Source organism: Heterodontus francisci, chromosome 48, assembly GCF_036365525.1.
Source record: "Heterodontus francisci isolate sHetFra1 chromosome 48, sHetFra1.hap1, whole genome shotgun sequence".
NCBI lineage: Eukaryota > Metazoa > Chordata > Chondrichthyes > Heterodontiformes > Heterodontidae > Heterodontus > Heterodontus francisci.
The window spans coordinates 8,771,042-8,786,168 of NC_090418.1; the positions used below are offsets into that span (position 1 = coordinate 8,771,042).

The window sequence follows — 15,127 nt, forward strand, 5'->3', positions numbered from 1 at the left end:
AAGAGAGGACCAACCATAGCGAGAGAGGAATCACATGGGTGTCGTCTCATGATGCTAAATTGCGGATAGATGCAGGTTGCAAGCAGGAAACATGGACCGGTAGCAGTATTTGTTGCCAGCGCGTTGTATCCAGTTGCGGCGCCTTTGAAATTGACACAGTGTTGCGAGGGAAAGTTACATTGCTAATTTCAGCCGGGGGAGAAATCCCTCTCCTCTCCTCTGTGGAGCTTATATATATATTTTTTTTGTGTGTGTGTGTAGAGCTAGGGTGTCTCACCATGTCCAGCGAGACCTCGCCTCTTCTCAACTACCGGCTGTATAACGTGGCCGGTGGCTTCGCCGAGAGCTGGGTGACCCCGGCGCAGGAGGAGGTCGCCGTCTCCAGCACCGGCTCCCAGCAGGATGACAGCAGGAAGCTCTCCACTTTCTTCGGGGTGGTGGTCCCCACCGTCCTCTCCATGTTCAGCATCGTGATATTCATGCGAGTTGGTAAATGCTGCCTTTTTAAAGCCTGACTTTCTTTTTTAATTCTAATTTTAATTCGATTTTTTTTTTAAAATCTCTCTACAATCTGAAATGTCGCCATATTATTCTGGGATAACATCTCTTTTTAACCCAAATGTCTCCTTCAAATACTGATTATTTTTTTTTAAAATCCTCATTTGAGAAGCTGCAGTGTTTTTATGCTGCATTTCAAATTTGCCTGTTCTCCTGTGTTCTGTTAACTCTGGCCTCTGCTGCATCCCCCATTCCCTTCACTGCACCATTGGCGGCTGCATCTTCAGCTGCCTGGGCTGCAAGCTTTGGAATCACTTCTCCACAGACCACTTCCCCCCCCCCTTCCTCCTCCTCCTCCTCCTCCTCCTTTCAGTCACTCCTTAAAATCTATAACTTTGACCAAGCTTTGCCTGTTCTGAGGGAAGGCCTGAAATGCTGATTCAGTTTCTCTCTCCACTGATATTGAATTAGCTGCTGAGTGTCTTGTATTTATCTCGAATGGCTTTTTATACGGCTCGGTGTCAATTTTGTCACATTGCTCCTGTGGAGTGTTTTGAGATGCTTTGCTCCGTTAAAGGTGCTTTATAAAGGAACGTCGATGCCAGTGTGCTACAGTTCTGACTCTGAAATGGCGTGGCTTTTGGGCATTCAGTAAGGAGAGGTCTGTGTGTAGTGCTAAATGAGCTGTCAGAAATCTGAAGTTAATGCAAAATGGTAGTCCTGATGGTTGTTGTTGTAGCACCCAGACTGCACCCGACGTCACCTGCCAGCTTCCCCTCACATTCTTGTAGCACCGAACCAGACTGTTCACCACCTCGGAGTCACGTTTGACCCCCTTACTGAGCTTCTGACCCAAATATCCAGCCCCTTTCCACCGCTCCCCCAATCTGTGAAACCCCTCATCTGTCCCTTTTTTGTCACCTCCCTAGGCTCGCCCGTTCTGCCCCTCTCCCAGCCGGCCTCCTGTCCCCACACCCAGTGTAAGTGTCAGCTCATGCAGAACTCTGCCATGACCCCTTTCCTGATCACTGGTGCCCAGTGGGTGAAAATGGAGCCACTGGTGGAAGAATGGAGAGGGGAATTAGAGTTTGAGGAAGCCAGGCTGATGTGGTATATCTCTCCCTGTCTCCGCCTGCCATTTCTCTACTTTCCCCTCTGTTGACCTCGGTTGTGCTACCTTTCCCGTGACTCTCAAATGCTCGGTTTACCCTTTGATCCCAGCTTCCCTCCTTACTCCGAGCATTACTTCTGTCTCGATTGAGTGTGTAATTTTTTTCAGGCCCTTCTCTGAACAATCAGTTTTCCTAATTACCTTCGCAATCCCAAATTACAGCTCTCCGTGAAGGTGGAGTCTTTTTTTTTTGGGCTAACTGTATGTATTTGTGCACCATGTTTGGTCTTGTCTGGGGGCAGGGGTTCAAGGAAAGCTTTCTGACTTGCTCTGTTTAATTCTGCACAAAGCTGCCTTGTGTCCTCTGTCTAGCTCTCTTTAATATGGAGCACATGATGGTGTAATGGTACCAGGGATGAAAAGCTTCAGTTATGTGGGGAGACTAGAGAATTTGGGGTTGTTTTCCCCCTTGGAGCGATGTAATGGAGGTGTTCGAAATGTTGAAGGGTTAGCATAAATGAGAAGAAACTGTTTTCATTGGCAGGAGGGTTGGTCACCAACGGACACATATCTTTCTTTCCTTTTGGGCCTCCTTATCTCGAGAGACAATGGATACGCGCCTGGAGGTGGTCAGTGGTTTGTGAAGCAGCGCCTGGAGTGGCTATAAAGGCCAATTCTGGAGTGACAGGCTCTTCCACAGGTGCTGCAGAGAAATTTGTTTGTTGGGGCTGTTGCACAGTTGGCTCTCCCCTTGCGCCTCTGTCTTTTTTCCTGCCAACTACACAGATTTTAAGATAACCAAGGGAACCAGAGAGAGGAGATGAGTTTTTAAGCAGTTAGTTGTGAGCTGGAGTGTGCTACCTCCTCCGATTGGGATTAATATATTGGCATGGACTGAGAGTTTGTTTTCCCTCTCTGCTAACTGAGAGGAGGAGTGAACTGGTCATTTTTTGGGGGGTCAGGACAGTGTAATGACGGGTGTACCGCCAAGGATACGTGTTTATAATCTGTATCAATGACTTTTTGGTGAGACAATGTAGGTTTGTATCTGCTGGAGTTTAGAGGGGCAAGAAGCGACTTGAATGAAATGTTAGATTCTGAGGGGTCTTGACGGGATGGATGTTTTCCCGTGTGGGGAAAATCTAGAACTAGGGGTCACTGCTTAAAATTAAGGGGTCACCCCTTTGAGACCGAGGAGGAGAAATTTTTTGAGGGTCGTGAGTCCTTGGAATTCTCTTCCTCAAGGCAGTGGAAGCAGAGTCTTTGAATATTCAAAGGCAGAGGTCGGTAGATTCTTGATCAGGGGGTGAAAGGTTATCGGGGGTAGGTGGGAATGTAGAGTTGAGGTTACAACCAGAGCAGTCGCGATCTTGTTGAATGGCGGAGCAGGCTCGAGGGGCCGAGTGGCCTACTCCTGCTCCTAATTCATACGTAATCAAATCCAAAGCAAAATACTGCAGATGCTGGAGATCAGAAATAACGTAACCAAGTTAGCGGCTGACGGAAAGTGAGATGGGAGCAGGTTGCTGTGAGGAGGACACAAAGGGACGTAGACCAGTTAGGAGATTAGGCAACAAGGTGTACCTTGGTTGGAAGAATGGAAAAGCAGGATTTTTTGTTTTTAAAAAGCTGAGGATAGTAAATGTTGAGAGGGATTTGGGTGTCCTTGTACACAAATAAGAGTTAAAGAAAGACTTGCATTTATATAGCACCTTTTACAACCATATCTCCAAGCGCTTTCCAGCCAATGAGGTACCTTTGAAGTGTAATGCAGGAAACATGGCAGCCAGTTTGTGCACAGCAAGATCTCACAAACAATGATAATGACCACATCGTCATCTGTTTTTTTTTGTGTGATGTTGATTGAAGGATAAATGTTGGTTAGGTATTAAACCATTACACGCATCATATTCAAGAGAGAGAGAGAGAGAGGACACAAGGCAGCTTTGTGTTGGAGTTAAATTGAGCGAAGCCAACCGCATTCATTCTACCCTTGCCCCCCAGGCGAAACAAAACCGGTACAGCAAGCAAATAGGAAAGCAAATGCAGTGTTAGCATTTATTGCAAAGGGGTTGGAGTGCAAGAGGAGAAAAGTCTTGCTGCAATTGGGCAGGGCTTGGGTGAAACCACACCAAAACATTATGTTCCAAACAGTTTTTTTTTTTTCTCTCCCCTCCGCAAGTGAGATACTTTAATCCTGACAATTGGAGTGTTTAGTATTGCTGTTTCAGAATCAGCACTAAACCTTTTTGGGTCACCAAGTTAGAACATTAGAACATTACAGCGCAGTACAGGCCCTTCGGCCCTCGATGTTGCGCCGACCTGTGAAACCATCTGACCTACACTATTCCATTTTCACCCATATGTCTATCCAATGACCACTTAAATGCCCTTAAAGTTGGCGAGTCTACTACTGTTGCAGGCAGGGCGTTCCACGCCCCTACTACTCTCTGAGTAAAGAAACTACCTCTGACATCTGTCCTATATCTATCACCCCTCAACTTAAAGCTATGTCCCCTCGTGTTTGCCATCACCATCCGAGGGAAAAGACTCTCACTATCCACCCTATCTAACCCTCTGATTATCTTATATGTCTCTATTAAGTCACCTCTCCTCCTCCTTCTCTCCAACGAAAACGACCTCAAGTCCCTCAGCCTTTCCTCGTAAGACCTTCCCTCCATACCAGGCAACATCCTAGTAAATCTCCTCTGCACCCTTTCCAAAGCTTCCATATCCTTCCTATAATGCGGTGACCAGAACTGCACGCAATACTCCAGGTGCGGCCTCACCAGAGTTTTGTACAGCTGCAGCATAACATCGTGGCTCCGAAACTCGATCCCCCTACTAATAAAAGCTAACACACCATATGCCTTCTTAACAGCCCTATTAACCTGGGTAGCAACTTTCAGGGATTTATGTACCTGGATACCAAGATCTCTCTGCTCATCTACACTACCAAGAATCTTCCCATTAGCCCAGTACTCTGCATTCCTGTTACTCCTTCCAAAGTGAATCACCTCACACTTTTCTGCATTAAACTCCATTTGCCATCTCTCAGCCCAGCTCTGCAGCCTATCTATGTCCCTCTGTAACCTGCAACATCCTTCGGCACTATCCACAACTCCACCGACCTTCGTGTCATCCGCAAATTTACTAACCCACCCTTCTAAACCCTCATCCAGGTCATTTATAAAAATGACAAACAGCAGTGGCCCCAAAACAGATCCTTGCGGTACACCACTAGTAACTAAACTCCAGGATGAACATTTGCCATCAACCACCACCCTCTGTCTTCTTTCAGCTAGCCAATTTCTGATCCAAAGCTCTAAATCACCTTCAACCCCATACAACTGTGTACAACAACTCCCACAAACAACAATGTGATAACCAGATAATGTCTCTTTTTTTTGTGATGTTGGTTGAGGGTTAAATTGGCCCAGGGCACCAAGGAGAGCTCCCTGGCTCCTCTTGGGAATAGTGCAATGAGTCCTTTAGCACTGACTTGCGAGGGCAGATGGGGCCCCTGGGTCAACATCTCTGAAAGGCAGCACCTCCAACAGTGCAGCGCTCCCTCCGTGCTGCACTGGGGATGTCAGCCTGGATTATGTGCTCAGGTCTCTGGTGTGGGACTTGTTCCCCATGACCTTGTGACTCGAGGTGAGGGTGTTACCCTCTGAGCAGAGGTCAACAGCAGAGGTGAAGGAGTACTGGGCTCCTGATCGCCGTTCAGTGACCTTGCTCGTGTAGATCTCGGGATTGGGTTTGGCTGTGATGCCCCTGCTGGTCGGATATCCTGCCAATTGGCACTGCCTGGACTTGCACAACGAGTGAGGCCCTGGATGGTAGCGGACATTGAGCCTCAGGAAAAGAGGATCGTTGGGGCCGAGGGGTAAAGGAAACCTATTCTACCCCTTCAAACTCGGCGCCTAGTTTTGGGGGTTCACTGTCAATCTCAATTGCTGGAGACTGTCGACGGAGCTGTGCCTGGTACAGTGGAGTCGAGGAATGGTTTTCACAGCCTCCCGTCAATGGACTCATTTGTTGGTTGTTCCCTGACATGTGCTGCAGTCACGTTGCTGGCAGTTCTGTCTAAATTGGGGGCAGGGCTCTGTAAGTGTGTCTTTTCATCTCTGTTTCGAGTAGATCACGCGAAATCTTGTTGTGTGAGTGGCTTGTCGATCAGTTTACACAGCCCTGAGTGTGTGACTGCTAATTAAATGTTGGTGTCAGGTACGAGAGAAATGTGCAGTTTCATTGCGCTGTAAGTGACCCTTGGATTTCCATCATGTAAAGGGAGACCCTTCACTCGGTCGGCTGAGGTTTATTCAGACCTGTCCATCTTGCCTGGGCTTTTCTGCTCTTAATGCAATCTAAACTCGGCAATATTGACCAGGAGGCATTATCAATCTGGAGCCTTGTGCCCTGGACTGGAGGGTTTGTAATCTGGGTATCTCTTCCCTCAGAAAGCTAATGAGACTCGGGATCAATTGAAATGGGCAAAAACGATTTTTTGATAGAATTTCTCTTTTTTTGTTGGTGAGGATACTAATGATTGATTGTGGAGCCAAGGCGGGTAGATGGAGTTAAGTTGCAGATCAGCTGTGATCTAAATGAATGGCGGGCGGAACAGGCCCGAGGGGCTGAATGGCCTTTTTGCCTGGGCTACTCATGAGTTGTGTTTCAGCTTGAAATCTGTTGGGCTGTTGTCAGTTGAAACGTGGATGTGGTTTAACTGTTGGAGAAATGTTGACGTGAATTGTGCAAGTCCTTTTTGCTTATTTCTCTTCCTTTCCCTCTGAGCAATTGCTTTTTCTCTCCGTTTGGGGGGAAAAAAAAAATCTGCAGTACAGGTCAAATATTTGACTGTTTGTTTTTGTGTACGAGGTGTCAAATTCCTCGCTCTCCTTTTTTTCCCCCCCTACCCACCCCCCAGACCAGCTGTCTGCTGTAACTAGTCAACTATTTACCCCTGGTAGAAAGTGAAACAGAAAGTTTTCCTTTTGTCTCTTGTCACGGTGCCTCAGTGGGTAGCACTTTCCCTCTTGAGTCAGTGGAGACTTGAGCACAAAAAAAAAATCCAGGCTGATGCTCGTGCCGTATCGAGTGAGTGCTGCACTGTTGGAGGTGCCATCTTTTCAAATGAGATGTCAAACTGAGGCCCTGTCTGCTCGCTCTCGGGTGAAATAAAAGTTCCTCTGGCCGCTACTTGAGGAGCAGGGGGGAGTTCCTCCCCCTCCCAGTCTCTGCAACCTCCTACAAGTGTGTGTCTCTGTGTGTCTCGACGCTCCTTAAAACCGACCTCTTTGACCGAGCTTTTGGTCACCGGTCTCTTCTCTCCTTATGTGGCTCATTGGTGTCTAATTTTGTTAACTCTCCTGTCAAGCTCCTTGGGACATTTTAAAGGTGCTAAATAAATGCACGTTGTTGTAATTGGGGTGGGGTGGGGGGGTGGTGGTTGTGAACTCGGAGGCAACGTCATCAATCAGAACCACGAAAGTTTTCCATCAGTCATGACGGTCCCTGACCCAATTGCAAGCAATGCCCGGGCTGACCAATCCTCCATTGGTCATTATTCCTGAAGGGAATTCCCTGGAATAGAGGAGGATGAGGGGAGACTTGATTCAGGTGTTCAAACTTATGAGGGGCCTAGATAGCGGGCAGGAAGGACCAGTTTCCCCTGACGGGGAGGTTAGTTACCAGGGGACACAGATTTAAGGTGATTGGTCGAAGAATTAGAAGGGACATGAGGAACACCCTTTTCACCCAGAGGGTGGTGGGTGTCTGGAATTCACTGCCAGGAATGGTGTGGAATTGGATTGTGCGGCTAGTTTATTTCGGGCAGTACGGACACAATGGGCTGAGTGGCCTCCTTCTGTGCCGTAATTGTCCTACGGTTTTACACGTGACCTTCTGCCGTGCCCCCCCCCCCCCCTTGTAGATTGGCTGACGGTATAATTCAGTTTTTTCCCCCCCATCCCATAATATTATTGGAACCAGTAAGTGAAAGTGTTTTAAAGAAAATGGTGGGGGAGGCAATTTTTTTTAACACCCGAGTAATTTTAGTCTCTGGTTTTGCTCACGCAGTGTCCTGTAGATTAATCTTCAATTCTTGGGAACTCCAGGGAAAACCTGGGGCGGGGGGGGGTTGGCAACCATTCCTGCTTCCTTCTGTCACTGTCATAAAGTACGGATGGCCTTGATGTTTGCACTTTTGGAGCATGACCCAGCGTGTGTCGCAACCCAAACGGGGAGTGGGTTTTACAACCCTATAAAACCCATCATTTAAACCTTGACAATCTATCGCAATCACGTGGGCACAGTCATGAATTGCAGGACTATGTCCGGGAAGAGTGAGACTTTACTTATCCCTCGACCTGCGTTAGTGAAACAGATTATCTGGTTGTTTACCTCAGCGCTGTTTGTGGGGGCTTGCTGTGCGCAAATGGGCAGCCGTCTTGCCTCCTCGACAGCAGGGACTACAGTTCATTGGCTCGGAAGTGCTTTGAAAGAAAGACTTGCATTTTGTACAGGAAGCCCCATTACACTGTTGTAATGTAGGAAACGCGACAGGCAATTTGAGCCCAGCAAGCGCGCTCAAGTAGCAATAAGAGAATCGTAATCTGTCTCTGTGATGTTGTTTGGGGGCAAATATTGGTCAGAGTACTGGGGAGAAGTCCCCTTCCCCTCTTCAATATAGTGCCATGGCATCTTTTCCATCCTTCTGAGATGGGGCCTCGGTTTAGCCTTTCATCTGAAAGGCAGCACCTCCGACAGTGCCGCACTCCCTCAGTACCAGAGTGGGACTTGAACCCAGAACCTTCTGAACAGGGGGGGGGTCCCTTTGACCCATAAAAGATGCTGTATAAAATACAAGTGTCCTTTCTGACTCTGAACAGTCGTCGTCAGTGTCTGAGGAGGTGGGGGACAAAGTGAGGGAAAGGGTTAAATGAGCCTCGTGTTGAAGTCACTGACAGGTGATCAGTAAGTTGTTTCCAGTGGCTGAGGGGTTAATAACCAGAGATAATCGGCAAAAGAGCCATGGTGGGGGGGGGGGGGGGAGACGAGAATCTTTTTTTTTTACACCAGTGAGTTGTTGCGATCTGGAATGCACTACCTGAAAGGGCAGTGGAAGGAGACTGAAAGAAAGCTTTCAAAAGTTAATCTGAATACTTGAAGGAGGCAAAGAAATGGCTGGGTCATGAAGAAAGAGCAGTGGGGGAGTGAAATGAGTTGGATAACGCTCTCTTGCCAAAAGAGCTGGCACAGGGCACGATGGGCCAAATGGCCTCCTTCTGTCCGGTACCATTGAACGAACACCCGCGTTGGATATTTCTTCAGTCAATCTCTGCTTCACCAGGTAACCAAGATGTCTGGCTGGGGAGCACTCTGTACCTGATTCCATGGACACCTTTGGGTAAACTGAGGTATTAAAGTATAATTCTACTAAGAACAGCCAGATCTTCCACCGATAACTTGTGGCCATTTCTGTAACTAAAAGAGAGGGGGTGCGGGGGGGGGGAAATAACTCGCATGTAGATTGTACCATTCACCCCCCTCCCCCCCCGGCCCTTCGAGTTGCCCCCAATGAGAATTATTCTCTTTATTAATTTTATTATTAAACAGCCAATGAATTATTTTCTTTCAGCATAGTTGCCGTTCTGTAAACAAACGCGGCTGCCAATTTGCGCACAGCAACATCCCGCAAAGATCATTGAGAGAATTGATCAGCAGACTTTTTTTTTTCAGTAAGATCATGGCTGGTCTTCTACCTCCACTCTACCTTTCCGTACTATCCCCATATCTGTTGTGTTTCCGATTCAGTGCCCAAGAATCTCATAGTCTCAGCCTTGAATGTGGGTGAAGAAATTTCTCCTCGTACTCGGTCCGTAATGGCTGACCCCCATTATTCTGAGACTGTGACTCCGTGTTCTAGATTCCCCAGCCAGGGGGAAACATCTATTTTCTCAGCATCTTCCCTGTCAAGCCCCTTAAGAATTTTATGTTTCAGTGAGATCACCTCTCCTTCTTCTAAACTCTGGGGAATATTGTCCAACTGAAATTCCCGTGGCTTGGCCTATGTTTACCCCTCGACCAACCCCATTTTAAAAACCAATTGGCTGGTCGTTAGCTAGCTTGCTTGCTGTGGGATCTTGCTGTGCTCTGCGGCATTTGCCTGGCTTGTGAGGAACTTTCGGGAGACCTCAACGCAGGATTACTGTATCTTCGAGGTGTCGGGCGCCCAACGGGGAAGAAAATTGTTGCACGCATTTGTTGTAACTGGTGGCAAACTTGCTAATTGGGTTTAATTATTGAATTCTTGTCAAAAACAGTACGGAAACATGTGGTGCGGGGGCTTCCAAAAATACCTGCAAATGTGCGTGTGCAGCGTCTGATAAAGGCAGTTTCCATCCATGTCAAATGTCTGTCTAAACATGGGTAAACATCTTTCAAAGGGAACTGAAGAATGAAGCTTTCTTTGCTTAAACCCTCACGAGGGAGTCCAGATGTCTGTTTAAAAAAAGACAGCCTGATTTTCATTTGTAAGGTTTTTTTTTTTAACGTTTTAATTGAGGCCAGATAGGGCCTTGATTTATTTGAAGAAAAAATTTTCATGCTGGTTTTCATATCTTTCCATGGCCTTGTCCCAAACTTCCTCTCGCCAACTCTCCGAGATCTCTGCGCGCCTCCAATTTGCACATCCCCTGATTTTTTTTTTTCCCCACTGGTGGTCGTGCCTTCAGCTGCCTGGGCTCCAAGCTCTAGAATTCCCTCCCTAAACCTCCCCACTTCTCTCCCCTTTTTAAAAAAAAAAAAAATGCTCCTTTTAAAACCTACCTTTTCGACCAACATTTGGTCGCCCGTCCTGATATCCCATTAGTCGAGTATCAAATTCCGTTTGATTAATCCTCCTGTGAAGCACCTTGATGTTTTACAATGTTTGAGGTGATATATAAATGCAAGTTGTTGGTAGTGCTCTGCCCTCTGACTCGGAAGGTTGTGGGTGGTCAGAATATTTCGTTTTTTCAAATGCACTGAATGTTTAGGATCTTGAATGCACTGCCTGAGAGTGCGGTGGAGGCAAATTCAGTCGTGGTTTCCAAAAGGGAATTGGATAATTATCTGAAGGGGGGGGAAAAAGGCGCGCAGGGCTGCGAGGGAATGGGATAAGGTGAGATGCTCTTGTCGAGAGCCGGCACAGACGCAACGGGCCGAACGGCCTGCTCCTGTGCTGTAACCTGTTCTAGGATGGTATGTGCTCCAGTGCCAGTATCGAAGGAGTGCTGCATTGTCCGAGGTGCTATCTTTTGGATGAGAGGTTAAGCTGAGGTTCTGTCTGCCCCCTCGGGTGGATGTGAAAGATCCCAGGGCCACGGTGGCGGGTGTGCCAACGCTTGTGAAACTGTCAGGAGGTGGGCCTCATCAGTAAAATACAGCTGAACCCGCAAGAGAGTTGCAAAATCAGTTTTTCAGAAACTAGTCCGTCTTGGGTTTAGAGCTGTGTGCTAGCGTGTGCTGCTATTCTATAACCGTGAGGGAACGGACAATCTCGACACCGAGACTTCGATGTTTCGTAAATTGCAATAAATATCATTCCTTCGGTACAGAATATGAGGTGCCTCACAACTGTTGCCATTCTGTGTTCTGCAATGCAAATGTGCGTTGCGTGTGGCAAAACTATTTTGGTGCATACCGCCCGAAGGGTTCCAGCTCCTCGGCACAGTGGCGCAGTGGTTAGCACCGCAGCCTCACAGCTCCAGGGACCCGGGTTCGATTCCGGGTACTGCCTGTGTGGAGTTTGCAAGTTCTCCCTGTGTCTGCGTGGGTTTTCTCCGGGTGCTCCGGTTTCCTCCCACAAGCCAAAAGACTTGCAGGTTGATAGGTAAATTGGCCATTATAAATTGTCACCAGTATAGGTAGGTGGTAGGGAAATATAGGGACAGGTGGGGATGTTTGTTGGGAATATGGGATTAGTGTAGGATTAGTATAAATGGGTGGTTGATGTTCGGCACAGACTCGGTGGGCCGAAGGGCCTGTTTCAGTGCTGTATCTCTACTCTTTAAAAAAAACTACGGTGGGAGGACCTTGCATAGAGGCCTGTCCCCGTTGAGCCTTTGTGGCAGCTGCCCCAAGCTTTAGTGTGTCCCTCAGCGTGTAATCCTGGACCTTTGGAATGTGCCAGTCTGCAACACTCGGTCGTGGACAACTCTTTGCGCTGGAAGACCAGCAAGTTTCTACTTCTCAGTTGTTACAGTTTTAGACTTTTTAAACGGTTCTGAAAATGTAATTAAGCTAATTAAAGGAACTGGTAACTTTTTTTTTTAGATGTCCGATCTCGTGCAGGAAAAGAGCTCAAGTACCAGTCCATGTAATTGCCTTTATGTCCGCTATTTTGTACCACACTGGGATCCTGCCATTGCGCAGGACTCTGTATAATGAGGGTCTGTCTCGCACTCCCAAACTTTCATTTAAATAAGGATTCCGGCGTGGTATGAAACCGTACAAGTCGGGACGGCTTCCAGCTTGGTAACTGAGCTCTGCTGAGGCGGTAACAAAGGCCTGTCAGCACCCCTGTGTTGGGGAAAGAGGCAAACCTGGTCAGGCTGGGTAGTAACTCCTGCTGGATGGCTATGAGTGGGCCCAGCTCATGCATGTCTTGCCAACCCAGATCTTTTATACTCAAGCAGGCGTCTTTCCCACCAAATACACAGGGACCCCATTATACCATGGTGTCTGTGGGCCACGTTATAGTGGGGTCCTGGTGCATTGAAGTTTCTGAATTAGGTTTTGGACAGTTTCACTGAAATTTGAGCAATGAGCTGTCTACATTTTTTTTTGTGTGTGTGTTTGCTACCACAGTTCCAATTCGGTAGAATTTTTGTTTTGCCAGAAGGAAGTGTTTTTTTTAAATGAAACATTTGAATAATTTGCATAAGCATTTGGATGACCTGACGTGTTATATAAATGCAAATTGCTTTTTTCTTTTTTCTAATTGTCTGGTAACAGCTTACACTCTTTTCCACAGAAATACCTTTTTTTTTCCAAGTAAAATGAGGTGCATCTCATGAAATGATGGGGAGTGTTTGTATCTTAGTTAAATGCAAAGCATTATAATCTCCTAAATCAGGAGACAACTCTTTAAAAATTGGCTTTTATCAGTTGTTGGGAGTGGTGTATCTTCTACAAGAAAAACGGGGGGTTCTCCCCAGCATGCACTGCAGCAACGCACCAAGGCTCCTTAGACAGCACCTTCCAAACCCGCGACCTCTACCGCCTAGAAGGGCAAGAGCAGCAGACGCATGGGGACACCACCGCCTGCAAGTTCCCCTCCAAGTCACACACCATCCCGACTTGGAACTTATATCGGCCGTTCCTTCACTGTCGCTGGGTCAAAATCCTGGAGCTCCCTCCCGAACAGCACTGTGGGTGTACCTGCACCCACGCGGACTGCAGCGGTTCAAGGAGGCAGCTCACCACCTTCTCGAGGGCAATCGAGGGTGGGCAATAAAGTGACACAGTATCAAATGCCATTTGCAGAAGAGAGTTCCAAATTTCTACCACCCTTTGTGCGTGGAAGTGTTTCCTGATTTCACTCCTGAAAGGCCCAACTGGAACGAACGATGTTTGTATTTGATTCTCACAGGCCTGCAAGATACCTGCCCTCTCCACTTCCCCCGTTGTGGCCAGATTCTGCCCAGGCGCAGGAATCGCTATCGGGCGAATTAAAGCCACTGTTTGCTCGCTTTTCCTCCCGCCCACCTCAGCAGCCCGGGGTGGGTGGTGGGGGGGGGGGTGGGGGCTGCACGTTTTAATTATGAAAAGCACGGCTACAGTAACTGGATTATCGGTTGCGCTTCCGAATCTGACGTGACACCTGCTTTTCTGGCGGCCGGTCTCTCATTTTTTTTTTTTAGGTGTGTCCAGTAATTCAGTAAATACGGTAATTTAAGGAGACATCAGATAAACAACTGCTGTTCTTTCTGTTCTCTTCTCCCAAACCACCTGTCCAACAGACGCCTCTTTATAACCCAACTCTGGCATAATATGCAGCAGTTAGTGACGTTATCTCATCTGTGCAGTGCTAATGGGGACAAGTCTGTTGCTGTGTAACACTGGGTACATTACCAATGGACAGGTCTATCACTGTGTAACACCTGGGATCCAGTACTGGCGGGTACAAGTCTGTCACTGTGCAACACTGGGGACAGGTTTGTCACTGGTGTTGGGCACAATTTGATGTGGGTATGAGTCCATGTGCCTATAACGGACACACTGTGTAAGTGTGTTTTAATATTGACTGGAATGATTTACTGAATTTCACTCTCCTTTTTCCCCCCCCCCCGTCTCTGTGTGTGTGTCTCTCTCTCTCTCTCTAGGTTTTGTCATTGGACAGGCCGGGTTCCTGCAGTCACTCCTCATGCTAGTCGTGGCCTACGTCATCGTCACTCTGACAGTGTTGTCTGTGTGCGCTATCTCCACCAATGGAGCGGTGAAGGGCGGTGGGGCCTACTGTATCCTTTTTACACCCGGTGCCCCTGCCATCAGGCCCGGTGTCCGGTTGCCTACTCTGGTTTGGCCTAACCCTGGAGGTTGCGTCTCACGACCTTGTCGACCTCTTTCTTTCCCACCCGTCGGCTAACGAATGAAAGCGTAGGAAGAAAACCTTTTTGGAATAAAACGCGCGGTTTTGTTTTCTGCTTTCACGTCCGGAGATGAGATTAAAATTACCCAGGCTTCGGCCTCGTCTATCTGGGGGCTCCGGGGGGGGGGGGGGGCCTAGCTGGAGGGTTGGCAACCCGAATCACTGGGTTAGTGTCCAGCGACTCCCTACCTAACATCGTCCTGCCCCTGAGGGCTGCCGACGGTTCGCGATGGAGACCTACAATCTAGAGATGGCCTTGCCATCAACGCCCATGGCCCAAGAACAAATTCAAAATAAATCTGCTCTAATTTAGCCTGAATCTTTTTTTTTTAAACTTTTTTTTTTCTATCAACCCAGCCCCAACTCTGAGAATTAAATTGCTCTCTGTTTGGTAATCGATGATCTGACTGAGCCTCAAGTAGGCCCTTGGGAGTTATTGTCTCCTTTTTAAAAAAAAACACACACCCTCGTCTCTCCACTCGTGCTCCCTCTTCACACTTTACTTCCTTTACGCAAGGCTTCCAGTTATGATCAGCCGGACAATGGGCCCGGAGTTTGGCGGGAGCATTGGCCTGATGTTTTTCCTTGCGAATGTCTGCGCCTGTGCGGTTTACGTTCTCGGATTGGTGGAGGCTATTCTAGATGTGTTTGGAGAGCTCCCCAATGCAGGTGGGTTGACCCCATTGTGGTGGGGATAGATATGGAGTCTCGGACTTTAGGTGTTCGGGGAGAAAGGATTAAATCGAGTCGGACCTTTGGGACAACCAGTTTCTAATAGATTCTGAAGAGGCTGTAAAGACTTGCGAGGGGGGGGGGCGGTGCTTAGGTTGTTAACTCGCTGGGTTAAGGAAAGATGGAACAGATTACAGGATTAATTT

At 47.8% G+C, this 15,127-nt stretch overlaps 1 protein-coding gene across 5 annotated transcripts in view; it reads left to right on the plus strand.

Moving 5' to 3' along the window:
- The window catches only part of slc12a9 (solute carrier family 12 member 9), a 30,869-nt gene continuing 15,742 nt past the window's right edge, over positions 1 to 15,127 (plus strand). For 2 of the 5 annotated variants that reach the window (XM_068023741.1, XM_068023742.1), the window contains exons 1-3: positions 1 to 489; positions 13,984 to 14,118; positions 14,775 to 14,918. In XM_068023741.1, the coding sequence (XP_067879842.1) occupies positions 279 to 489; positions 13,984 to 14,118; positions 14,775 to 14,918 (490 nt within the window). In that variant the 5' untranslated portion in view covers positions 1 to 278. Of the gene's footprint in view, positions 490 to 8,861; positions 8,967 to 13,826; positions 13,846 to 13,983; positions 14,119 to 14,774; positions 14,919 to 15,127 lie in introns of those variants that run through there. The other 3 variants (XM_068023743.1, XM_068023744.1, XM_068023745.1) reach the window with 3 other exon arrangements.